General features: G+C 45.8%; 1 protein-coding gene across 1 annotated transcript; it reads right to left on the reverse strand.

The window, feature by feature from the left end:
• Positions 1–2,743: 2,743 nt before the first annotated feature.
• ACTG2 (actin gamma 2, smooth muscle) lies at positions 2,744–25,006 on the reverse strand. The gene is made up of 9 exons (XM_057743651.1): positions 24,896–25,006; positions 15,935–16,096; positions 15,405–15,533; positions 10,430–10,540; positions 10,093–10,177; positions 8,276–8,437; positions 7,262–7,453; positions 5,338–5,519; positions 2,744–2,965 (listed from the first exon to the last, which is right to left on the reverse strand). The coding sequence occupies exons 2-9, from the start codon at positions 16,058–16,060 to the stop codon at positions 2,822–2,824; spliced, it is 1,131 nt and encodes a 376-aa protein (XP_057599634.1). The 5' UTR covers positions 16,061–16,096; positions 24,896–25,006; the 3' UTR covers positions 2,744–2,821.
• Positions 25,007–26,622: the final 1,616 nt, after the last annotated feature.

Genomic DNA, 26,622 nt, shown 5'->3' on the forward strand with positions numbered 1-26,622 from the left:
TTATCCCCATAATGCGCATGGTGGCTCTGCTCACCTGAATAAACTCTGGCTGATAGACCTAATCATAAAAGGAGGCATATAGGGAGTGGTTAAGAGTGTGGGCTCTGGATTCAGACAGCTAGGGGTGAGGATTAAGAAAGATAATCCAGGGACTTCCTTGGTGGTGCAGTGGTTAAGAATATGCCTGCCAATGCAGGGGACGCAGGTTTGATCCCTGGTCTGGGAAGATCCCACATGCCTCGGAGCAATTAAGCCTGTGTGCAACAACTACTGAAGCCCTCGTGCCTAGAGCCTATGCTCCACAACAAGAGAAGCCACCACAGTGAGAAGCTTGTGCACCACCCCCACTCTTCACAACTAGAGAAAGCCCACATGCAGCAACGGAGACCCAACGCAGCCAATAAATAAATAAATAAATAAAAGAATCCACCTTCCAATGCAGGGGATGCGGGTTCGATCCCTGGTCAGAGAACTAAGATCCCACATGCTGTTGGGCAACTAAGGCCATGCACCACAACTACGGAGCACATGGGCCACAACTAGAGAACCCACATGCTGCAACTGCAGAGCCTACACACTCTGGAACCTGTGCGCCACCACTAGTGACAGCCCACATGCCACAACTGGAGAGAAGCCCACATGCCACAATGAAGATATGAAGATCTTGTGTGCCTCAAGACCCAACACAGCCAATAATAATAATAATAATAATAATAATAATAATAATTAATTAAAAAAATAAAAATATGTTGTTAAAAAAAGAAAGATAATCCATGTGCAGCATTTATCACAATGCCTGCCACATGGTTACCAACCAATGGGTATTACGTAATAAGTAATCCCTCAGTGCCTGGGATGTTATTTCTATTTAGTTGACTTACTATTGGATTTACACTCTCCTCAAGCCACTGTAACTGACTCATGCTCTCCCCTCTACCAGCACATAACTTGACTTCCCCTGCAGAATTCTAGGACAGCACTTACCAAAGTGGGGTAAGATCAAGTGGGGGAGGAAGGGGAAGGACAGGTCATCCTCCCCTTCTTGCCCCACATGGAGATTCCGCTCTGTGCCTCCAGAGCGGGGAGTGTCAGCGCTCCACACTCCTCTGGCAGCAATGGTGTCTGTGTCTGCATGTCTAAACATCCTACCACCTTTTCCTTGTGCTTTCTCTCCCAATAGCCTGCCTTTGGTTCTTCTCTGTAGGACTTCCCTCAGACTACTGGAGCCCTTTTCCTGCACAGGAGGAAAGCCTGGGACTTTCTGTCCCCCAGGGAGAGCCTTCACCAATCACTGATATGTTCCCTTGAAAGCCTGGCTCATTGCGTGCAGCAAGGTTTATATCCGGGGCTCCCTGGGGACCAGGCTGAAGCCACCCTCTTCTGTCCTGCCTCTCCCACTCTACTCACTGGTTTCTACTGAGAGCACTTGCCTAATAAATCAATTGCATGGGAGTCCTCATTTCAGGGTATGCTTCTGGGAAAGGGGGGTTTTGAAGGTATGCTTCTCTACCTCACCCCCAGAGGGCAAGTGCAGGGATGGTGGAGGAGGAATGTCTGACACTGAGGTCTGTGTGCTTCCACTGGGCTCCACTATCTCCAAATAGGTGTGTCTGGGAAGACCAGGTGGGTTCTGTTCAGGAGCATCAAGGATGGGACCAGGCCAGGTGGCAAGAGCAAAGGGCATGCCAGGCAGAAGTAAGGACCTAGTTCTGCCAATAACTGGCTGAGCAATCTAGCTAACTAGTAAAGTGGCTGTAAAATGATAATGATGCTAGTACCTGCCCCACAGGACTGTGGTGAGGGTTAAATGAGAAAATCCGTGAAAACTCTTAACCCAGGGCCTGGCATATTGTAAGCATTCAGTCAACATTAGCTGTTATTACTCTCCCTTGTTTTCTCATAGTATTTTGTGAGGGCTTCTATTTCACTTCACATCGCTGTCTTGTATGTATGTGTTTGTCTCCCCCTTTATGCAGTGCAACCTTGCTGGGCAGGAATCATCTTTGTGGGGTACATCAATCCCATTTGGCCTCACCCAGTAATTGTAGATGTCAAAAACTCAGTAAATACGTGTGAAATTAAACAGACTTGACCAAGGGCAGGGAGTGGTAGCAAGCAGTGAGAGAGAGAGAGAGAGAGACAGAGAGAGAGAAAAGGAGAAGAGGGAGGTGGATGAAGAGTGCAGGAAGAGAAAGCATTCTTCCTTGGGATGCTACTCCTTTCTTGATTAGTTTTTGGGGCAAAACACCACTTAATTCTCAATGACAAAGGACCTCATAGAGATCTTAAGCCCACTACAACCATCCTTCACCTAAGTTTAAATAACATTGTGTTTGAGCCACTCATCTTATAAGCCCTGTGTTTCTCTTTCTGTTCACATTCTCTAGTGTATCACCCTTGAGTACAAGGACTTACACCTCTGAAAGCCCTTATTTCTTAACCCTCCTCCCTCCAAGAGTTATCTACTCCTCATTCTTACTAATGTTCAAGGAAAAGGAGAGAAGGTGGTATAGTAGAAGAAGCACTAGGCTTTAGCATCAGATACACTTGAACTTTAACCCTGTTTCTGTGTGATCTTCAGCAAGCTGTTAACTTCTCTGAGCCTCCATTTCCTTATCTGTAATAAGTAATAATAGCACCTACTTCACAGGGTCATTGTGTGGATTAGAAATAAGGTTTGTAAAGCCCTTAGCACTGGGTGTGAGTCAAAGCCCAGGAAAATAAAGAACCCCACACAGAGAAGTAAGGCTTGCAGGTTTTAATGTTTCATGATTGTTAACAGAGCAGTCTCAAGGAGACCCCCAGAGAATCTGTTCTGACTTTAGAAGCACTTCCTGTGGACGATGGAGGGTCCTGCTTCATCATACTCTGGCTTGCTGATCCACATCTGCTGGAAGGTGGAGAGAGAGGCCAGGATGGAGCCTCCGATCCAGACCGAGTACTTCCGCTCTGGGGGAGCAATAATCTGCAAAGAGCAAATGTGGTGAGTGATGAGCAGTTGCCAAGGAGTAGGGAAGGTGGTCCAGGAATCATCTCACCACAGACTGCCCTGGAAAAGGACAGCCTCTGTGGTCAGAAAGGAACAGGAGAAGCCTTGTGGTAGATTAGACTGTTGCTCAAATTGTCGCTCTTCCTCCCATCCCATCCCCCTGCACCTCCATGAGAAGAGTGCGCTGCTCCACCCTGTGACTTTGGGTTGGGCCCTGTATTTGTGTTGGCTAGTGGGATGTCAGCAGACTTGACACAGGGACTAGAAATGTGCTTCAGGCACACAGGTGGGCACACTCTCTTGTCTCTGCCATCTTCATGAGAAGAGTTTCCCTTGAAGAGCTACTGGTCCTTTAGCCTGGGCCCCACAGTGAGAGATGTGCCCCTGACCTTAGTTGGCTGGACCTGCAGAGCTGTATAGCCAAGCTGGACCTAGATCAGCTGACTCCCAGATGTATGAGCAATAAATGCTTATTATTATATGCCCTGATATTTCATAGTAGCTGTTACCCAGCAATAGCTAACCAACACAAACATCTATAAGGGGAGTGCTGTTCTGTTCTTGCCTGGAGTTTGGATGCGTGGGCAGCGTGGACTGGGATTCCTGCATTCCTGAGTCTTAGCCAGTCTACTCAATACTCTCTTGTATCTGAGAAGTCCTCAAATTCATACATGCCACTGGGATTCCTGAGGTTGGCCTTTGGAAATTGGTTGCCGTGTCAGACAACTTAGAACTCCACCTAAAAGTGGATCCAAAAGGACTGTGACTCTTCAACTAATTCCAAACCAGACATGAAATAGATTTTTTTTTGTCTCCTAAGAATCTCCCTACATATTTCCTAAATTGCAGAGACTGTGGAATTGCAGAATAAGTAGGGTCTTTAGAAATTACCTTATTCAGGCAGACAAAAGCCACTCCTTTCCTCCTTTGACAGATAGCTCAAGAACCAGCACAGACACTAAGAAGGTAACAGATTTTACTGCTGGGCAGTTCTGGTTGTGAGAAAACTCTGGGTTGTCTTGGGCTGGAGGCCCTAAATCTCAGCCCCATTCACACCCCACTCTCTTCTTCCATATCCTGGAGCTTGCCTCACCTCCCCCAGTCCAATCTGGCTGGAGTGTTCATACCTGCACACACCCCTGGGCATCTTTGCTTACTCACTCTCTTTCCCCTGTCAGCCATGCACTTTCCCCTCCTCTGGTCTTATTTAAGCTGTTCTTCCATTGATCATGTCTACTAATCTTAAACTCCTGGAAGGCCAGCAATGTTATTAAACTCAGGGCAGTGGCTCATAAATTGGAATTTGCATCAAAGCATTGGTGTCTATTTATCAGTGGAGGTGATGGGGGCACCCCATACCTGTTGAACCAGAATCAGGGGCGGCGGGGCTAGTTGTAGTATCTTGACACATGGTCCTAGCAAAAAGCCACTGCCCCAGGCCTGGCACAGTGCCCCCCATATGGCAGGCCTCAGTAAGCGGGGCTGCTCCCATGGCTCTGGGTGAGAAGAGCCTGCAGGTGCTCACCTGTTTTCTGGTGGCTTACTCTTCTTCCCTGTGCCGAGCACCATCTGCTAGGCAGGGGGAAGGCCTTTGTGAAGAAGGTTCTTAGAATACTGACATACAGAACACACTTCTTCAGATCAGGCCTACTCCCCAGAGACCAACTTTATTGTGAGACTTTGTAACTTTCAACCCATTTGTTATCTCTGTTTTGCTCCTGGCTCTTTTTCTAACCCTGCTAGCAGTGAAGTTCCTAGAAGCCCTAAAAGTGTCTGTCTGATCGCTCAGGGATCAGAGAATGGGGAGAAGTGGTAAGACAGGTGGGCTCCCATTCTGATGAGGCCTTTGAGGTGAGAAGCAGTGTGGGAGGGCTGTGGCCAAGAAGGGACAGCACATCAGAGGCTGTCCAAGAATCAAGGAATGTTCCTGTGAGTTTGAACCAGCCTCCTGTCCTATAGCCAACACTCTCTTTGGAATTTTCACCCTCCTCTGGGGTGACACCCAGGTCCTTTTTTGAAGTTTAAAGATGGTGTGGTGTTGCCTCCTTCCTTTCTTTCCCTCCTCATTTCCTTCTCGATGCCCTCAACTTCTCTACATTCCAAATTCTTTTACATCCTTCCCATATGGTGTCCATGAGATTATGTTTGAGAGCCCAGGCTAAATGCGTCTCCTGCTCATCAGGACCCAAGGAACATAATCCCCCAAGATGAAATCTGTCTCAGGCCAGGATAATGGAGCACCCAGGAGACCACCAAGCTGTAGGCCTGGCAGACTGACTCGGAGCATCTCCCAAGTACACAGGTCTTTGTACAAAGAACAGGGTGGAGGGAGCCAGGGCAGCACCCACCTTGATTTTCATGGTACTGGGGGCCAGGGCTGTGATCTCCTTCTGCATCCTATCAGCAATGCCAGGGTACATGGTGGTACCCCCAGAGAGGACATTGTTGGCGTATAAATCCTTGCGGATGTCAATGTCACACTTCATGATGGAATTGTAGGTTGTTTCATGAATTCCAGCTGACTCCATGCCTAGTAGAGATCACAGTATCTAGTCAGCACCCACCACCCCACACCTACAGCTCCTCAGGTGACCCTTCTGTTGGTGCAGCTACCCTGGTTCGCCTCAGTCACCTCCCAAATGGATGGTAAGATCAGACCCTCATCACCTTGCCTTGAGTTTTCCCCTGTTCTGACTGATCTTTCACACTGTTGCCTGATGAATATTTCTAAAGGAACACTTTCCTTGTATCACTTTTTTCACAGCCTTATTGAGATATAATTCATGTACCATAATATTCACCCCTTTAAAGTGTATAGTTTACTAGTTTTTAGTATATTCACAGAGTTGTGCAACCATCACCACAATCTAATTTTAGAACATGTTTAACACCCCCCAAATCAACTCCGTACCCATTAGCAGACACTCTCCATTTCCCCCTTCACTCCTTCCCCAGCCTGAGGCAACCACTAATCTCTTTTCTGTCTCTATAGATTTGCCTATTCTGGACATTTCATATAAATGGAACCATACAACATTTGTTCTTTTGTGTCTGGCTCTTCTCACTTAGCATGATGTTTGCAAGGTTCATCCATATTATAGTCTGTTATAGCCAAATAATTTTCCATTGTATGGATATACCCATCATATCATCTTTGCCTACTGGCTGACACCTAGGTATCTTAGTCTGGCAACAAGATCTTCCACAGTAAAAGGCCCTGCCTGCCAAACCAGCTCAAAGGCCCATGCCTACCTACCTGGGGTCCCCCACCTCCAGTCTTTTTTTCCATGTGATATAATTCCACACTGTAGACAGAAGAATCTTCCTAAAGTGAAATACTGACTTTGCTACTCTGCTGCCTAAAAACTTCCAGGGGATCTACATTGCTGACATGATTAACCCTCATGCTCTTCATGTGGTCCAGTGGCTCTCTCCAGTTTCCCCTGTGTGCAAACACACACAGACATACACACACACACACAGGAGACACACACACACATATATGCACACCTCACCTATCATGTCCCAAATAATATGACTTGTCACTCCTCCATGCTTTGCACATACCTTTCCATCTGCCTTGCATGCCATTCCCCACTCTGCACTCCCTCCATCCCCAGATACCATAAAATGATACTCATTCTTCAAGGTTCTGTTCAAGTATTCACCTTCACTGAGAAGCCTTCCCTGATTTCTTAGGCCTGTAGCACTTCGTCCGGTTTGCTATTTACCACTACGTGTCAACATCTGCTTACAGGCCCTTCTCTTATACATTTCTCAAGGAAGTAGTTATCCTTGTATTAAATATTCTCTTATTTAATCCTTGGGGCAACCCTGTCTAGTAGGTACTATCATGATTTCCACTTTATAGATAAGAAAACTGAGGTCTGAAGAAGGTAACATGTGCAAGGTACAGCGCTTGAAGGAGCAGAATCAGGTCTTAAAAACCAGGTCTGACCTCCAAATCGACTCTGTTTACTGCTATAGGTTTCAGACCCCATGATCTAGATGTTGAGGGATCCAAGAAATATTTTGTGTTTTAACCTCATTCTTAGTTTCATGTTATATTCCCATTCCACTTTTCATTTATTTTGATTTCCTTACCCTTTTGTTTAAAATTAGATTTTTATCTAGCTGTATTGTTTATGTATTTTTGGCCCTTCCTGGAAAAGTATGGGCTAAGTATAAACAATAAACAGTGTGCGTGACTCCTGGTGTTTCTCTTTCCGTCCCTGCCCTCCCCATTGGCCAGGACTACGGGCAGGGCCTCACCAATGAAGGAGGGTTGGAAGAGGGTCTCGGGGCAGCGGAAGCGCTCATTGCCAATGGTGATGACCTGCCCGTCTGGCAGCTCATAGCTCTTCTCCAGGGAGGAAGAGGAAGCTGCTGTGGCCATCTCATTCTCAAAGTCCAGGGCCACATAGCACAGCTTCTCCTTGATGTCTCGCACGATTTCTCGCTCGGCTAGAAAGAGTAGAAATGACAGAGAGTAGATACTCAACTCTGCTAGTTTGGTTGTCCTATTTTGATCTCCACAAAAGCTTGCTTCTTCCTTCTCTTTTGGATTCAGTCTCAAGGTGAATGTTAATGTTTTCATTGCTCTTTCCAAAGTGAAATTTCAAAATCTTGATTCCCAAGGAAAACTTTGCATGTGCTTCTCATCTGGCTCTCATCACTCAGCCCTGACAAAGCTGCAGGCCTTCCTGAGGGCCTTGCAGGACACATTTCCCATCTAGATGGAGGCTTATATGCTGGGATTGTATAGAATCTAGGAAGGCCCCTACCTAAAAACTCTTCCTGCCTAGGGGGCCACTTCCCCTTGGAAATTCAGAGCTTACCTATGCCATTTGTCCTCAGACAAACCATAACCACCCCTCGCCCCCAGTAGTGAAATGCACCACCAGATTCTTACCACCATTCTGCCCAATAAAAACTAGCTCTGATCTGGTGTGGACATGGACAGAGGCAGCAGGCCTCTGGGGAGGGAGGGAGTGCTGTGAAAGTGCACTTAAAAGAGGGTGAAGCCAAGCACTTCTTAGGATGAGTAGGTCTAAACCTTGCCCCCACCCCCACCCCCCCGGCAGGGTGTCTTGGTTGGGAACCTTCCTCCTTAAATAAGGCTGCCCTTAAATTTGGTCTGGTCTAGGTCCAACCCCAGCCTAGGGCCTCCCTGTCTACCCTAAGAGAGTTTGAGAACACAGGGTCACCAACTTTTCATTAGTCATGAGAACTTCTGGTCTTAGATCAGATTTGGTTCTGAGCTCAAGTCTTAAAGAGGCTGGGTACCTGTGGTCACAAAGGAATAGCCTCGCTCTGTGAGGATCTTCATGAGGTAGTCCGTGAGGTCGCGGCCAGCCAGATCAAGGCGCATGATGGCATGGGGCAGTGCGTAGCCCTCGTAGATAGGGACATTGTGGGTGACGCCGTCCCCTGAATCCAGGACGATGCCTAAGGACAGAGGGGATAAAACCTATGAGAACCTTTAGCGTTTTCTTTCATCTGTCTTTTTCTGGGACCTGTTACCAAACGATCTTCAACGACCATATTTTTCTTTAGCAGCTAGAAAATTCACCCAGTGTGAGAATTATTGATCATATTATTTGTATACCTCAATTTTTGTGTATGTCATTTTCCCAAATGAGACTGTAGGCTTCTGGAAGCCAAATAAATATCTCCTGTTCTTATACTCCTTGAAACACTTTCACAAAAATGCACACTTGTCCTTTGGCATCTAGGCCGCACATTCAGAGTGAGCTGCATACCTTGCATATCCAGAGTGAGACTGGACAATTCGCGTATCCTTCAGGCATCAGACTAACACATACGCACGTGCAATTAGAATGCTAGTGCGAAAAGGACTATAAAAACCAGCTTGAGAAAAAATTAACATTCTCTACTGATGAAACTTTTAGTAAACCATGAAAGGAAATACATTTTCTCAACACAATAAGAAATCTCTCCTGATCCAACAGCCACATAATTGATGCGGAAACACTACAATATTGTCACTGTATTACTATTATTTAATAATATTGTCCTGGATGTTCTAGCCAATGTAATATGGCAGAAAATAGAAATAAGAGGTATTATCATTGAAAGGGAACAGAATTATCATTATTTGCAGATAACGTGGTTGTATACTTAGAAGACCTAAGAGAACCAACTGAGAAATGATTAGAGTTAATAAGATGGATCAGTAAGGGCCAGATCCAAAAGAAATATCCAGAGATCAGTAGCTTACTCTTATACAAGGATGCTGGTCACAGCAGATTTTATAATAAAAAATAACAATTGGAGACAACCTAAAGGTCCTGCAGTAGAGAAATGGTAAAATAAACAAATCAGTCCTGAACCGTCACACAGTGACTGCTGCCCGGCCACTGAGCATGGCATTCACAGCATAAACCAGGCACAAAGCACAGGATACAGAACTACATGTACCTATGTTTCCCCATCACTGTCCTCATCACCTGTAGTGAAATTATCCTTTATTTTCATCTCTCCTCCACTAGGCTGTTAGCTCCGTAATGCCTGATCTGTCTTGTCTGACAGCGCGTGCCCATGGCCTGCAGTATTTGGCACATGGTAGGGAGTAATGGAAAATATTTGAATGAACAAATGAATAAATGGACAAATTAATGAATACATGAGTGAATGTTTGAAAGATGTTCATGGAAGCTGTCAAGCTCCTATTAAAAGTCACTTTATTGTGAAGTTCCCTCTGTTTCCCTGAGCCCCTTTCTACACCAAGGCCACATCATACTTGCACATCCACCATCAGAAGTTCTGCCATTGGTGCTTCACGAGCAGAAACATTCTAGTATTGTCGGAAAGTGTGTACAAGCTCCCAAACTAACTACTGTGAGGGAAATGGCCCTTGAAGGTTGTACGAGTCACGGTTTGTTCATGTAAATTCTTTCCAGCTAAACTGGGTAGACTTGCACCTGCCTTCTACATGGTCTTCCTTTCTGTTATCCTTAACCAAGGTTATCCTTGGACTTTAGCTATGACCTTGATTCTTCTGAACAGGAATCTCTGCAAGAGCCCAGCTTTCCCTTCCTTCCCCTCAAGTGAGAAAGGGAACAGATTACAGGGCTACTCACCCGTCGTGCGGCCAGAAGCATAGAGGGAGAGCACAGCTTGAATGGCGACGTACATGGCAGGGACATTGAAGGTTTCAAACATGATCTGAAAGAACAATGCAGAATAGAAGACTATCTGGCAGGAATCACAGCACCTCTTGGCCCACAGAATGGTTTGTAATTTTATTAAGGGCAGGAACGGTGCCTATTTACCCCACTCCCACCTCCCACAGGTTCTGGCGCAGACAGCAATTCTCAAAAAAATTCTGTTGCGTTGATGCATGAATGGGAAAAAGAATCTGGCCAAACATCCATGTTGCGTTCCTGTGCCAGTGCTCAAGGCTTCCTGGCCTCTTACCTGGGTCATCTTCTCCCTGTTGGCCTTGGGATTTAGAGGGGCCTCAGTGAGCAGGGTGGGGTGCTCCTCAGGTGCTACCCGCAGCTCATTGTAGAAGGAGTGGTGCCAGATCTGGTTGGGACAAAAGTCAGATGAGTCCAGGAGACTCCCAGGGAGCTGGAACATTCCTTTGGATATGCCCATACTGGGGGAGGATGGCAAGATGTTCTCAGAATGGACTGGATCTGGAGAGGAGGCCTGTCAGCCCTGGGAATTTCTGATTGCTCTTTAGAAGTGATATTCCTCCTCAACAAGGGCCCAGACAGGACTCAGACCTGGGGCCAATATACTTAGTGTGTGGATGATTTCCGTCTGAACTTGGCTCCTCTTTACTCCTCTCCCTCGTCTCCCCTGCTTTGTGCCCGGGGGAAAAGGCCCCCTGCAGCTCTCTGGCTTCCGGCTGTGTTTGGCTGATAGAAGATGCCAGCAAGAGTTCGGAGAGTGCGAGGAGGAGTGAGAAGGGCAGGGTGATCTCCTGGCTACCCTGTGGCCTCCCTGAGCACAGCTCCTGCTGTGCAGCCCTTCCTCAGGCTCCAGCTCTCAGCAGCTCCAGTCACATTGCCCTTGCCCTTCAGCCATCCAGCTGTAACAGCGTCCCCCTGTTGCTGGTACTTGGGTGCCTCCACATCCCTTTCTGGTTCCCAAACCCTGCTCATACCTCTGAAAGTAGTCCTTCCTTAAATGAATTTCAGAACCCCAGCTGAGTGTACACTGTCTCCTGCTGAAGCCTGACAGATATGCATTAACTGTCAACTGTCTATTATTGACCAGGTTGTTCTTTAGAGCAGAGTTTCTCAACCTCAGCGCTTTGACATTTTAAGTTCAAGAATTCTTCATTGTGGGGGGCTGACCTGTGCATTATGGGACTTTTAGCAGCATCCCTGGCTTCCACCCACTAGATGCTGGTAGCACCTCTCCAGCTGTGAGGCGCAAAAATGTCTCCAGATATTGCCAAATGCCCCTGGGAGGCAAAATCGCCCAGGTTGAGAATCTGCTTTAGAGGAAGTTACTTCTTCCCACTATATTCAGTTCCCTCTTCAGTGATCCAGGACAACAAACAGGAGCCTTTATTTCAGAGGGATTCAGCAAAGAGTAGCAGGGACACAGGGCTTTGATTTCCTCAGAGATGGGGCACAGGGTCCTTTGCTTCCATTGTGCCCATGTATTTAGGGACCCCTGGCTTTGCGCTAGGATGGTGCTAAATGTGATCTTAGTTTCAAAGTCTGGAGGGAAGAAAGGCAGTCAAGAGGACTAAATACAAGACACATCCATATTTAAGTGAAGGAAGAGGCAGGAGAAGTTAGTTTTCTGGGAGATTTGAGTGGGCCCTGAAGGCACAGGAGGGTGTCCAGAGACTGAGAAGGGCATCTGAGGCAGAGCGAATGGCACAGGCAGAGGCCCTGGGCTGTGGACCTGTCACAGGAGACATGAAGGAGATGGCAATGAGGCTTAATAAGGTGATGTCAGTATTTCCTCAAATGTGGGCCCCGGATGCTTTGGGATAATTGTTATAGGTGCAGGTTCCTAGGCTGTATCCCAGGCCCACGAATCAGAATCTTTGGGTGCTGGGCCCAAACATCTGCACTTCATCTTATTTCATTTTCAGAAGCTTTTATAAAGTACTTTAAAATTTAAAGATGTGGACAATTTTTAAATTAGGAAAATATTTTTAAGAGGAATAAAAATTTCCCATATTTCCATCACTTAATAGTAAACAGTTAACACTTTGGCTTTTTTCTTCTCCCTAATCTTTCATTTTTATGTATTTTTAAATTTATTACTATTACCATTTATTTACTTCATATGCTTTCATTTATTTATTATTTACACTATTACACTTCTATGTTCAATTTTGTTTCCTGTCACTTTTCAGTTAATATAACATAAATAACTTTCTTTTTCATAGTAAATATTTATTTTTGATAAATTGAACTAAAATTTATTTTAAATGTTTACACAACATTTCATCATATACCATCACCATCATATATTTAATCACATTACTATTCATGGTATCTTCAATTTTTGTTTATAAATAAACTTGTGAAAGCTATCTTTGTACATATTATATTTCCTTTTTTCTATTCAGGATGTTTTCCAAGGAAAAAAATTCTAAGAATGGAATTACTGAGCTAAAGAGCATGGCAATTGGAAAAATTTTTGATTTCTATTACCCACAAAGAGGCTAATTTTGTCTTTTCTTTGGAATAATAAAGTGCCTGTTTCACCCTTACCTGCATTGTGTTCTCACTCTTAAAATATGAAGTAATCTGATAGATAAAAATAATACCTAGCTGTTTTACTTTGAATTTTTAAATGTTTTTAAATAATTTTTCAAATAAGTTTAAACTTTTTCAGATTTTCTACTTTTGATAATTTCTTTTTGGCCAATTATCTGGTCATGTCCCTTGATTATTTGTCTGGTGGAGACTGTGTGTTTTTAATTATCAATTAGTTGTTTATATTAACCCTCTTTTGCACTTGTTGTGAATGTTTTTTGCAGTTTGTTGTTTGCCTTGTAAATTTGGTTTTATTTCACACACTAGAAGTTACAAGTTTTAAGAAATCACATTTGTCATTCTTTTTCTCTATGACTTCTTTCACCAGAAATTTGATACTTACTATATTGTATTTTTTATCATTTGAATTTTTATATTTAACTTTTATATTCACTTGGTATGTGTTTGATGAAATTGTATGAGGTAAGGGCCATAAATAAATTCCCTAACCCCCAAATAACAAATCAGTTGTCACAGAATAATTCATTGAATAATCCTTTTCTCCCCTTTGGTCTTGGAAGTTTCATTTACCGTGTATTTCTTTTTTATCTCTGTACTGGCACCAAATTGCTTTAATTTTTATAACTTTATATTATATTTTAATATTCAGATATAGCAAGTTTCCTCATAGTTTCTCTTATTCACTTTATTCTCATAAATTTATCTTATTTCTTTCTCCATACTTTATGATTATCTTGCATAATTAAACCTTGGGATAGTATTAGTCAAACTCATAGACTCAGAGAGTAAAATGGAAGTTAAAATTACCAGGAGCTGGGGGGCAGGAAAGGGAGGCGATCTTGGTCAAGGTGTAGGAAGTGTCAGTTATGCGGGCTGAGTAAATTCTGGAATTATGCGGGCTGAGTAAATTCTGGAGATCTAACATCGTATATTATTAACACAGTGACTAGATGTAACACTTCTGTCTTGTATACTTGAAATTTGCTAAGAGGGTAAATCCTAAGTGTTCCCACTGCAAGGATAAAAAAAAACTATGTGAGGTAGTAGATATGTTAATTAGCTTGAATCTAGTGACTATTATATAGTGTATACACATATGAAATCATCAAGTTTTATATCTTAAATATATACAATTTTAACAATTGCAAGATTTTTATTAGAATGGCAATGAGCCTATAAGTTAATTTTGAGAAGATTTGACAGGCTTACCCTATTCAGTTTTTCTTTTTAAGCACATAATTCATTTTTAGGGGCTTCTTAAAGAATTCATATTACTACTGTGAATAAAATATTTTGCATATTATGTTTTCAAATTAGATATACTACATATGTAAAAATAATACGTGCCACATATTGAGCATTGAGTATGTTCCATGTCTTGGGATTATACTAAATATATGCCTAATTCAACCTCCAAAGCAACCTAATGAAGAAAGAATTTTTATTTCCACAAATAAGGACGCTGAGGCTTAGAGGGAGGGATTTGCTCCCAGATCCCCCGGCTGCTGACTCCAGTGTCTGTGCTCTTAACTGCCCCACGGAGCGAAGCAAAAGCTACTGTATTTTTACCTATTTATCTCACATTCAGAGTGACGGATCTAGGGTTTAGAGAAAAGTATATGTGAAGTACAGATTTCAAATCAGCTTTCTTTATTCTCAGTTGCAGTCTGCTCAGTAAGCCTTCTGTTACATTTCAAAAGACAGTCATTGCGGAAACAAGAATTCTCAGACAACTGTCAATGGGATTTATCAAAAGAATATTAGAAATACTGTACAGCAACTATACTTCGATTAAAAAAAATTAGAAAGGCTTTATTAGCATTTTACACGTGATTTTGTTGAACACAAATTACCATTTAAAAATTATCCCCCATGTCTTCTTTTTTTTCAATATTTTATTTTCATTGATCATTTACAGGTGGTTTTGTTCCTGATATTAGCATTTCCTAGGTATCTAACAAGAGTTTGAGTTTTTTGTTTGTTTGTTTTTGGCTGCGCAGCGTGCTGGATCTTAGTTCCCAGACCAGGGATCAAAAATCTGCCTCCTGCAGTGAAAGCCTGGAGTCCTAACCACTGGACCACCAGGAAGGCCTCCGCCCGCCGCCCCCCCCCCCCACCTTCTTCTGACATCAGAAAAGCTTCTAGAAACTGGTAGAGATTCCTATTTAAATTTTTCACTAGGGAAGCATCATAATAATATAGCATCAATGCACCTATCAGAGGTCATGACAGGGAAAATAAAGGGGAGAGGTTATTTGCCTTTCTGGAGGCAGAAGTGCATTTTAAAGAAGGATGAGCACTGGGCTGGAGGGAAAGCTGCAGGAAAGGATAAAGCTGGGACTTAGGAGGGAGCTGCTCAGATGCCAGACAGGGAATTAGGAACCTACTGTTTGTTAGTGAGGAGCTACTGAAGAGTCCGAGGGGGTGAGTAACATGATCTGGTCTGTTTTTAGAAAGACAAGTTTTGCAGCAGTGCGCAGAGTGAATTAGGCGCGTGAGGCAGGAGACAAAGAAATCAGTTAGGAAGCCACTGGAATCATCTAGTGAGAGATGTTGGCAGCTGAGGCTGAGGAATGCCCAAGGGGATGGACAGGAAAGAAAGAAGGAGGTGAGAACCATTGTAGAGGAAGAGTTCACAGGGCAGAGAGTCTTGATAATATTAAAATGAGCACATTAAAGGGGGAATCCACCAATACCTTCTCCATGTCATCCCAGTTGGTGATGATGCCGTGTTCAATGGGGTATTTGAGAGTTAGGATCCCTCGCTTGCTCTGAGCCTCATCCCCCACGTAGCTGTCTTTCTGGCCCATTCCCACCATTACACCCTGCAATGCAAAAGAGAAGGAAGGAGAATGGAATTGGCTGAGGGCTCCACTTAGAGGGATTCAGGTATTGGAGGGTCTCTGAAGAAGGGTAAAGATCGGGAAAATGTCCTTCTCTGCCTGGAAACCAGACTGAAGGAAACAGGGTGAGGCACATACTGATACGTGAGGAGATGGCAGGAGGGAAGGTGGAGAATTTCTTGTGGGCTTGTCTCTCTGTCCTAAAAACAATGTCATTTTCTGAGAGAAGAGGGCACATCCATACACTTCTTCCTCTTACCTTACCTTACTTAACACACACACACACACACACACACACACACACACGCACCCCTCAGCATAGACTCCACAGTGCAGTGCTTCCCCCTAGTAACTCAAAGCCTTGGGTCCAGATGAGCACATACCTGGTGGCGAGGGCGACCCACGATGGAAGGAAAGACAGCCCGGGGGGCGTCATCCCCTGCAAAGCCAGCCTTGCACAGGCCAGAGCCATTGTCACACACGAGTGCAGTGGTCTCCTCTTCACACATGGTGAGTGTGGCCGAGTGAAACAGGGGCTGGAGCACCTAGGGAATTGGGGAGAAGGGAGGTAGTTGTCTACTCGCCAAAATCACGTTGGAGACCGTCTTCTTGGCTTTGGGGCCTGATCCCATCGGCAGTCAAGACCTAATTCCAGGAGGGACAGGAATGGACCTGGCGTCTCACTGTCTGGCATTTGGGCCTCTTCCCTCTGCCCTGCTGTTTTGGGCTGATTTGTTTACCCCCTAATATCTATGTTGAAGTCCTAACCCTAGTACCTCAGAGTGTGACTGTATTTGGGGATAAGGCCTTCAAAGAGGCAATTAAAGTAAAATGAGGTCATTAATCCAATATGATTTGTGTCAAATATGCCTAATTCAATAGAACGGGTATCTTTATAAGAGGAAATTGGAACACAGATACACACAGAGGGAAGACCATGTGAAAACACAGCAAGAAGATAATCACCTGCAAGCCAAAGAGAGAGGCCTCAGGAGAAACCAGCCCTGCCGACACCTTGACCTCAGACTTCTAACCTCCAGAACTGTGAAAAAATAAATTTCCCTTGTTTAAGCCAGTCTATGGTATTTTATTATGGCAGCCCTAGCAAACAAGTCCACCTGCCTCTTAAAGACCTGAAATGACTACAAAGTGTTAATCCAATGGGAAAGAATCTCTGAAGACTTGAAGTTTAGAAAAGGAGTCGAAAAAATTTGCAATAAACATAATTAAGGGTTATTATTATTTTTTTAATGTGTATTCTGCTACTGTTTATTTTATTTTATTTTATTTATTTATTAATTTTTTGCGGGGTACACCAGGTTCAATCATCTGCTTTTATACACATATCCCCGTATTCCCTCCCTTCCTTGACTCCCCCCCCCCAAGTCCCCACCACCCTCCCTGCCCCAGTCCTCTAAGGCATCTTCCATCCTCGAGTTGGACTCCCTTTGTTATACAACAACTTCCCACTGACTATTTTACAGTTGGTAGTATATATATGTCTGTGCTACTCTCTCGCTTCGTCTCAGCTTCCCCTTCACCCTAAGGGTTATTATTTACTATGTAAAAGAACTCTTACAAATCAATGAGAAAGAAGTAAATAGCCCCAAAGAAAAAAGACTATGAATAGATAATTGACAGAAAATGAAATGCAAATACCCAACAATTACATGAAAAGATGATCAGCCTCACTAGGTACCAGGAAATGCAGATGAAATAAGACCATTTTCACCCATCATATTGTTAAGATTCAAAGTTTTATCATAGGTATTGGCAAAGTTGTGGGAACACTGGTCCCTTGTGGGATACTGTACTGAGCTTAGGGAAGGGCCAGGCAGATGGACATGGACTAATGTGGATAGATTTCTAAACCATTCTGCTGAATGAACAAAGCAAGTTGCAGAATAGAATGTCCAGCATAAAACCATTTATGAGTTCTTTTCAAAGCACAAAAAATGTTGTGCATTCTCTCTCTCTTTTTTTTTTTTTGTGGATGTGAACATGTAACAAACAGTAGTTCTGGAAAAAAAATCTAAGACTGATTATAGTGGTTACCTGGAGGTGGGAAGGGGACTGGGAGGAGAAGGGCCATAATGTTTTAATTTTTAACAAGGAGACTGTATCCATGTACAGTTTATAATTAAAATCAATCATAACACATCACTAAGGAGAAAAAGATGCAGGAGTTCTAGGTGAAAGGTACGATCCTAAGGGTAGGAGCCCCTTGAGGAGGACAGGGCAGCCTGAGAGGAAAGAAGAAAGTGAGAGAATTTGTGATGGGACTCACTGCCCCTGTTGCTTTGGATGGAGAAAAACAGAGAAGTCCTCCCTCCAATGCTGATATCTGAACTGGGACAACTGCAAAGTGACAAGGGAATTACTTTTTCTAACATCTATTGTAGGTTTTCTTTCTTTGGGTGAGGGGCGGTGTAAAAAGACAACACCCGACAAATTCTTGGCACTCGGTGACAAAAGAGAAGCAATGGCAGCTCGGGAGATGGTGTGTGGATTGCCTTCCGGCCTGAGAAGCCGCCAGTGGGGCAGGGTGGAAGTGGGAAGGGTCCCAGCTGAGGGGGTGGGAGTCCAGAGAAGAGAGGGGCGAGGTGTGGAAAGAGTTGGTGGCTGCGGAGGATGGCCCACCACGCCCCGTTCAGAACGTGCAGCAGGAGGGGAAGAAGAGCTGCCACAGGCACCTGGAACCCTGGGCCTCCAACAGCTTCGCGTGGAAGGAGGACAGCAAGACCATGAGCAAAGCAAAGGGGAGGCGGAGCCACAGGCCTGAGAATGTGAGGTCAGAAAGGCTACCAAGAGACTGAGCAGAAGCTGAGTCACACAGCTTGTGGCCTAAAAGGAAGCCCTTCCTCGTTATGTTCAAAACAGGGTGTGCACACTAGGGGAGAGGCCCACTGTGACTGCCTGATTCCAACTCTGCTTCTCTTTGCTGACCCTCATGATCCCCCATGACCACGGAGATCAAGTCCCAGCTCTCTCACTGGGCCCACAAGGCCCAACAGGGTCTGGCCCCTGCCTGTGTCTCCAGGCTCATCTCCCCTCTGGCCCGCCTTGGCCTTCTCACTCTGGCTATGTGGAGTTACTTTCCATTCTCTGTACTGTGTCATCTCCTCTCCCTTCTGGACCTTCCCACCCAGGGTCTGGAACACCCTTCCCCCAACCTGTTTGAGACCCTGACTCCCATCACCTGTCAGGCCTCTGCATCAACACTGCATTTTCAGTCTCTCTGGTCCACTGGTCTCAGTTAGTGGCCCTTCTTTGCCCCACAGCACGTTGAAGTTGTCCCAGCAATGATCAACTCTGCATGTCTGGGCTCATCTGTAGCTCTATAAAGGCAGGAGCTGGGCCTGTCCTGTTCTCCAGAGATTCTTCAGTAAGCCTAGCACAACGTCTGGCACAGGGTGGGCTCTTAAACGTTTTTTATCCAAACGAATGAGTGAATGAATCAATGAATGTCAAGGAGAAGGATTTTCAGAATAACAAAGGCAGAGCAAACACTGGCGAGAGGACGTCAAGGTCTGAGATGAGGTGGAGATGTAAGGAAAGAACCTAGTTGTTCAAAACAATGCTGCCTCTGGTCTGAACAGTTTCCGAATTGCAGAGAAGATCCCTAACCTTCTGCCATTTTAGGACAATGGAGAAATGGAGAGATGCCATGAGACCGAGATGGCAAATGCTGTTCCAGTGTTCAAAAAGGGAAAGAAGGCAGATATCTAAAACCTCACAAAATCTTGATATGCAAATTAGGCAGGTCTCCAGAAGGCATTATTAAAGAAAGCACTATTAAAGAAGCAGTGATTTCTTATAACTGATAAGGGTTTACCAAGAACAAATGTTGGCAGACTAACAGCCTCCCTTTTTTCCCAGGACCCCCTGGCTGGAAATGCAGGAGAATGTGGGAGACATGGAGCTTAACTTGATCTTGGCATCTGACAGGTTCTCCCGTGATACCCCTATTGATAAAGCCATGAGGGCTGAACAATAAATCAATTAGGCATATTTACAGCTGCCTGAGTTACTGTCGCTGAAAGGTGTTAATTGATAGGTCACTATCAACTTGGAGGCTACGATATGCCTCAGAGCTCCATTCTTGGTCCTTTCTCATATGACATTTTTATAAATGAGTTGGATGCAAACAGAATACATGCTGATCAAATGTCCAGATAAAACACACATGTTGGCTGGAAGAATAAAAATCCAAGAAGATCTCAAAAAGCAGAGAAAATGAGCTGAATCCACTAAGATTAAATTTAATAGAATAAATAGGAGGGTGTGGATGTGAGTCTAAATAACGAAACTGTGAAAGCTCTTGTTCAGCCTCTGTGAGCAGGGCCTCGGGTCTTGTTGACAGTCAGCAGTGCGCTAGGGCCAGCATAAAAGATAACCTGTCCTCTGGCCGGAGTGCTGTGTCCGGTTAGGGCCACCCTTGCCAGCAGAGGTGTGTGAGGGTGGGCTCCCGTTCACGGCTGACATGGAGAATTTACTAGTTTCCTGAAGGGGAATTCAAAATACTTATCAAAAGCCTTAAAAATATACGTATCTTTTAACTTCACAAAGACACTTCTAGGAATTTATCCTTGGAAAACACTCATGGGTGAGTGCAAAGATTTGGCCAACTTTACTGCCAAAAAAGTTATTGAATAATAAGTAAAATGGTTTCTAAACTAGTTGCCAGAAACCTCCATACAATAGTGAGAGCAGAATATTTAACGTCATGGAAAAGGGGCAAGCTGCTTTGTTGGGTAAAACACAGTATGTTGTATGGCTCTATTTTTGGTAAAAGTGTATTTTTAATTTTTAAAAATTGGGGGCCCGTCACGTACATTATCTATTTAATCCTCACAACAGCCCTGAGGGAAGATATTTTTAGTTCCATTTTACAGATAAGGAAACCAAGTCTCAGAGAAGTGAAAGGACTTAGCTCTCGGGCTCCTCACTGGGAGACGCAGGGCTGGCCTCAGCCCAGGACAGGCTCCAAAGCCTGGGCTTGCACCTTCCCCACCACCTCACTGAAACCCGCACAACTTCTCCATGTTTGGTGTTTTTGCTTCTGCCTCTCTGTCTCTCTAGCACTGTTAGCAGCAAAAGTCCTGAAACAAAAGGGTCTGTGTTCTTTCTCTCTGAGCCTCTGAGCCCCTCCTGTGCCATGATTCGGTCTAGATTTATGTTTACAGCCCCACGCTGGTGTTGAGCACATAGTAGGTGCTCGATAAATTGTGGATGACAATCCCACCACCTGCCTGGCCTTCCCCTGACAGTCCGCTCTACCCCTGCAAACTGAGCTCCTGGTCCCCACAGGCCAGTCTCAGGGCAGCTCGGTCGCATGGGCCTGATTTAGAACCACACAGGGACAGTCTTTTTCACAAGCTGGTCACAAAGAGTTGTGTTTCCTTGTTCTAGCAGGTGGTCCACCTTGAGGAGAAAACAACCTTAAAAGCTAGAAGGTGGCCAAGAGGCAAAGCTGCACCTCTGTGACTGTCTCCCCTTGGGGTCCCCTCTCTCGTGTGACGTATAGTTCAAGCCTGTCTGGCTTCTCAATGAACCCTTTTGTCTCCCCCTGAAGTTCCCCACCCATGAAAAGAAAGAGCGGTGGACTTTGTTTCCCAGCAGCTGAGACAAGCCAAAAAGTGACTTTGAGCTGTCAGCCATGTCATTCCGCAGCACTTTAGGTGGATTCAAATCTGCTTTTTTGAAGTTGGAGCCAAAAGAGAAGTGAGGGAAGTGAAGGCAGGGGAGGGCTGCTGGCCTGGAGTGGAGCCTGGGGGGGCCCTGCTGCCCCCGGGGAGAAGGCTTGGACCCTGGAGCCAGGCTCTCCTGGAATGTCTCTGCCAGGGGAAATTCTAAACCTCACTCGGCTGCTTGCTTGTAATTTGTGGCGAGACTCGAGCGTGTCAGCTGAACCAGAGCCAACGTCGCTGTGGTTTCCTGGGTCACAAGTGCTTTGCACTCGCAGAAAGCCGAGGGCACTGTTCTGGCTCTTTCAGCACGTACTACATCTGGGCTTCATTGAGGATTTCACAGCGTTAGAAAAACAGCGCCCCCCCTCCTCTCCGAAAAGTAGCCAAAATCCAAAAGACATAATGAGTGCAAAGAATTTGCTCACCCACACATCCCCCTGGCCACCCCCAAGCAAATACAAGGACAGAGTGAGATCCCCCCACCCTCACTCTGAAGAAGATGGGTTTGGCCTCAGAGTTCCCTCCCTCCCTCCTTTCCCTGCTCTCCTCCCTCCAGGCACCCCTTCCCACGGCCCAGACCCACAGCTCCCGCTCTGGCCTCCAGTTCCCTCAACTGTAAAATGGAAATGGTGACATCTACCTCCCAGGAAAATGGATCAAATGAAATAATGGAAATGAAGTGCTTTATAAGTTGTAAATCAAGGTCAGCAAACCAACGCCTGTTTTTGTGAGGCCTGCGCACTAAGAATGGTTTTGACATTTTTTTTTAATGGTTGCAAAAAAGCCAAAGAATAAGATTCTATGACCCAAGAAAATGATATGAAAATCAAATAACAAATAAAGTTCTCTTGGAACACAGCCACACCCATTCATTTACATACTGCCCGTGGCTGCTCTGGTACAATGGCAGGGTTGAGTAGTTGTGACAGAGACCTTTAGACTCACAAAGCCTAAAATGTTTACTATCTTGCCCTCTACAGAAAAAGTTTGCCAACCCCTGTTGCAAAGGGCTGCAAAAATAATAATTCTTATTATTTCTCTTACTCTTCTCCATTAGAACTTGCTCCCAGGATGAAGTCTGCATACTGGAAGGAGATGAGTGATCTATTTCACTAATGAATGATCATTGAAGGGAAGGTTGAATTTATGCCAGTTCCCAAAGACATCTTCATTTTAGGAAGGCCTCTCAGATAGTAAGATTTCAAATAATAATTGGGGAAATATCTTGGAGTGAGGGCTTCAAATGGCAAGTAAGTAACTGCCTATTATAATCTGCAAACACTTGTATCCATACAGTGACTGCACGAGAAACACTCCTATGGTGGAAAATTCTAGCAGCGCCTCTTATTAACTTCAGGGTATCTTGACTTGGTTAATATACACTAATTAAATCAAAAGTGGCTTCTGGCGAGTAATATTTCTGATCCTCGGGAACCTGCCCTTTGGACCTGCTCTTCTGGCTTTTACCTCGGCCACTCGCTCTCTCTCCCTGCTCAGCTCTAGTGCCGACCCCTCTCCTGAGCTCCAGAGCCCATGGGGCATGTACACCCCATGCCCCGGCATCTCAACTCCTCCTCAGAGACTGCTGTCCTCATCACTGTCCTCTGACTGGAATGGCCCCTCAGAGATTCGCACCACCCACCCAGGACGGAGCCCAAGCCCAACACCTGACTGCTTCCTCCTCCCTCCCAACCAATCCCCAGGCCCTCTTATTTCCGCTTCCATGCAACTCCAGCCACCAACTCTGGACCACTGCACACTGTTGTAGCACTCTTGCCCTGTTCCAGTCCACTCCCCTCACAGATGCCCGAGCAGTCCCTTCAGAGGGCAGACCTCTTGCTGTCACCTTTCTGCCATCCCCCATTGCTCAATCCCTAGTAATCTGACCCTGCCTGCCCCTCTGACCTTAACTCTCCCTGCTTCCTGCCTTGAAATCTATATTGAGTGAGTTGAACCACTTAAACAGTCCCAAAGGCCATGCTTCCTCTGTCCTGGGACTACCTCTATTTCCAGACAGAGCTCAGGTACCCCTTCCTCCAGGAAGCCTTCCCTGATAACTTCTGGACTGGGTGAGGGGCTTCTCCTGGGCTTTACTCCTTTTGTATATTTATTTTCTCCATGGTTCTCATCTATCTCTCCCAGTGATTGCATAAGCCCCTACACTGTCCTTAAGGAGCAGGGACAGTGCCTGGTACATAACAAGTGCTCAATAAATGTTGCCAGAATGAACAAAGGGAAGGAGGAAAGAAATCTAGCTTTAAAGTCATGATGTCATTCTGCCCATCTTGATTTCCCAGGCGTGACATATAGAATCTCTGCTCATTAGAGTTTCTCTAGTTCCCATCCATCTCTGTCACAGGAATTTCTGTCTCTCTGCAGCCCAAGGGCTAACCTCAAAGTCTAAATCCATTCAAATAATAGAAGCAAGTACTTAGAGCCTCCCTATGCAAAGTGTGGTCCCAGACCAGCAGCCTCAGCATCACCCAGGAGCTTATTAGGCATGGAAATTATCAGGCCCCACCCCAGTCTACTGAGTCAGAATCTGGGGTGGACGGAGAGGGGTGGGGCAAGGCAATTTGTGTTTTAACAAGTAGTCCAAGTGATTTTTAAAGTTTGAACACTCAGGGCCAGGCAGTGTTGAGCTGAGCATTTTATACATATATTATCTAATTTAATTCTCACAACAGCACTGCCTGGTAGATATCATTACTATTACTCCCATTTTACAGGTGAGGAAATTGAGGTCACTCAGTAACTTTGGTAGCTGGGTAGTCTGCCTCACAGGCCTGCATCACTACATCCATCATCCTCAGTTGTAAAGAGATATTAGCAGACTGATTGAAAAAGTGGACAGAGCCCCTTGGTCTATTTTCCTCTTTATTTATGTTTGTGTGTGTGTGTGTGTGTGTGTGTGTGTGTGTCGTTGGGGGAGCACAATGGCATTGGTGGGTGGTTTCACAGCTGGGTGTGGGTCTTTTGGGCAAGTTGCTTAACTTCTCGAGGTCTCAGTGTCCTCATCAGAGAATGAATTAGATGGTTCCACTTCCTTCCAGCCCTAGAACCACATGGTGCCCCGGGACACTTACCCCACCCCACTCCTGACTTTTTTGCATCCTCCAATGACCCTGGGGCCTTCAAGGCTGAGAAAACTGTTAGCCAAGCATAAATCAGAGAGACCGTGGGGGTCTGAAGAAAATACTCACCCATCCCTAGCAAGGCATCTCACAGACACAGGGGCCATCATTGGTTTGGATTCAAATGCCCCAAGAAGAAGTCATTTCTCTGAAAACCATCTGTTTCCCTAAAACTGCCTCCCAGACATTCTGAGCCACGACAAAGGACACCTCACGGGTGTCGATCTGCACTGGCCTTGGTGAGCAGCAAGAGTAGTTATCGCAGGTGACATATCTCACCCACCACCCAGTTAGGAGGGCAGGGAGCCCCTTTCCAGGCTGCCCCTGCCCCAGGATGCCCCATGACCAGAAATGCCTGGCAGGCAGCAGTGTGCTTGCAGGCATGGTTGCACACCGAGGGCCTTGACGTGTGACCTGGGCCAGCGTCACGGAAGCCAGGCCAATCTGGTGGCGCCTCCTGCCCCCAGGGGGCCAGGCAGCCCCAGAAAGACAGAGACGGCAGAAGCTGAACAGTACTCACCGAGTGTATGAGAGGTCCTCCTTCTCCCAGTGACTGAGGGCTGGTGTGTCTTTGGCATAAATACCAGAGCAATATAAAACCCCAGAGGCGGATCTTCTTTAAACAGAGTCCCTAAAAAGGCCAGCTGACGGTGTGTTAAGAATATTACCATATAAGGTGTTTTTTTCAATAAATTGGCCTTGGGGGGTGGGGAAGGGGGTTGGGAAAGTGAATTATCATTTGAAAAATGTATGCAAAAGGACTCAAGAGGCAGCAGCCTCGGTGCTGGCAGATTTGTTCCTTTTATGCTGCACTTGCATAAACAAAACTCACACCAGGCCTTATAAGCTGCCCAGAGTGAGGCCAGATGGAGCTCTGCTCCTGGAGAGAGAACCATACCAAGAATGGCAGTGCGCCTCCTCCCTCCTCACCTCCCCACTCAGGCCTGATGCCCGCCACCCCCAGGCAGTGTCCCCAAAATGGATGCAATTGTGCCTGGTCCGGCGCAAGCCCAGGACAGCTAAAAGCCAAAGGGCAATGCCATCCATACCTGGGAAAGCAATCCCGTGTGCCCTCCCCACCTGCTGCCCCCACACAAGCTCCTAAGCCCTGGGCTGAGTCACCTGGGGTCCCAGGACAACGGAAGCCTCCTCTGGAACCTCACTGTCTCCTTCCTTTCTCCTCTCCTTCCTGGATTCCCTCTGCCAGTTCCTGAGCATTCGGAATACAGCCGAAGGTAGCTGCTTCAGTGTGGAGGCACCCCTAAGAAGACTTGCAAGCTTGTAAACATCCACAGACCTGTGGTTCCTGCTCTTCTTCTCATGTCCTCTTCCTGAGCAGCTGCTTCATTTCCCAAGCTAGCAGCTACCAGCTCTGTGGCAATTACTCTCACCTCCACGTTCCCACAGTCCCAGTGCCTCTGCCCTATCCAGACTAAGATCACCATTGCCTATTGGACATCCCTGCCCAGATATGCCAGACCCTCAAAATGGAATCTTCATCCCCTGCCCTCGATGCTGCTGTGCCTCCTGGGTTCCCCACTTCAGATTCCTTCCCCTTGGTCCTTCACGCTAGAAACCTGGGTCGGTCTAGACCCCTCGCTCTCCCTCATGCCCACAGCCACCTGGGCACCTTTCTGGTGCCCCTCCCCTCAGCAATGCTCTGTATCCTCCCTGCCATCCCTGCAGGCCCTGCCTTGCTTCGGGCTCTGGTCCTGTCCAGCACAGCTTCTTGACTGGCCTTCCTGACTCCGCCCCATCTTCACACCCGGCGGTTCCCAAAGTATGGTTCCCAGGCCTACTGGAAGACAGAACTGCATGACCGGGGATGTGTTGGAAATGCAGATCCCGGGACTTCCCTGGTGGCGCAGTGGTTGAGAATCCACCTGCCAATGCAGGGGACACGGGTTCAAGCCCTGGGCCAGGAAGATCCCACATGCCGGGGAGCAACTAAGCCCGTGAGCCACAACTACTGAGCCTATGCTCTAGAGCCTGCAAGTCACAACTATTGAGCCCACGTGCCACAGCTACTGAAGCCCGTGAACCTAGAGCCCGTGCTCCACAGTAAGAAAAGCCACCACAATGAGAAGCCCATGCACCGCAATGAAGAGTAGTCCCCACTTGCTGCAACTAGAGAAAGACAGCAGTGAAGACTCAACGTAGCCAATAAATAAATTATATATATATATATATATATATATATATATATATATATATATATATACACATATAAAAGAAGCAAATGCAGAT

Source organism: Hippopotamus amphibius, chromosome 7 (genome assembly GCF_030028045.1).
Source record: "Hippopotamus amphibius kiboko isolate mHipAmp2 chromosome 7, mHipAmp2.hap2, whole genome shotgun sequence".
In the NCBI taxonomy this organism is placed as follows: domain Eukaryota; kingdom Metazoa; phylum Chordata; class Mammalia; order Artiodactyla; family Hippopotamidae; genus Hippopotamus; species Hippopotamus amphibius.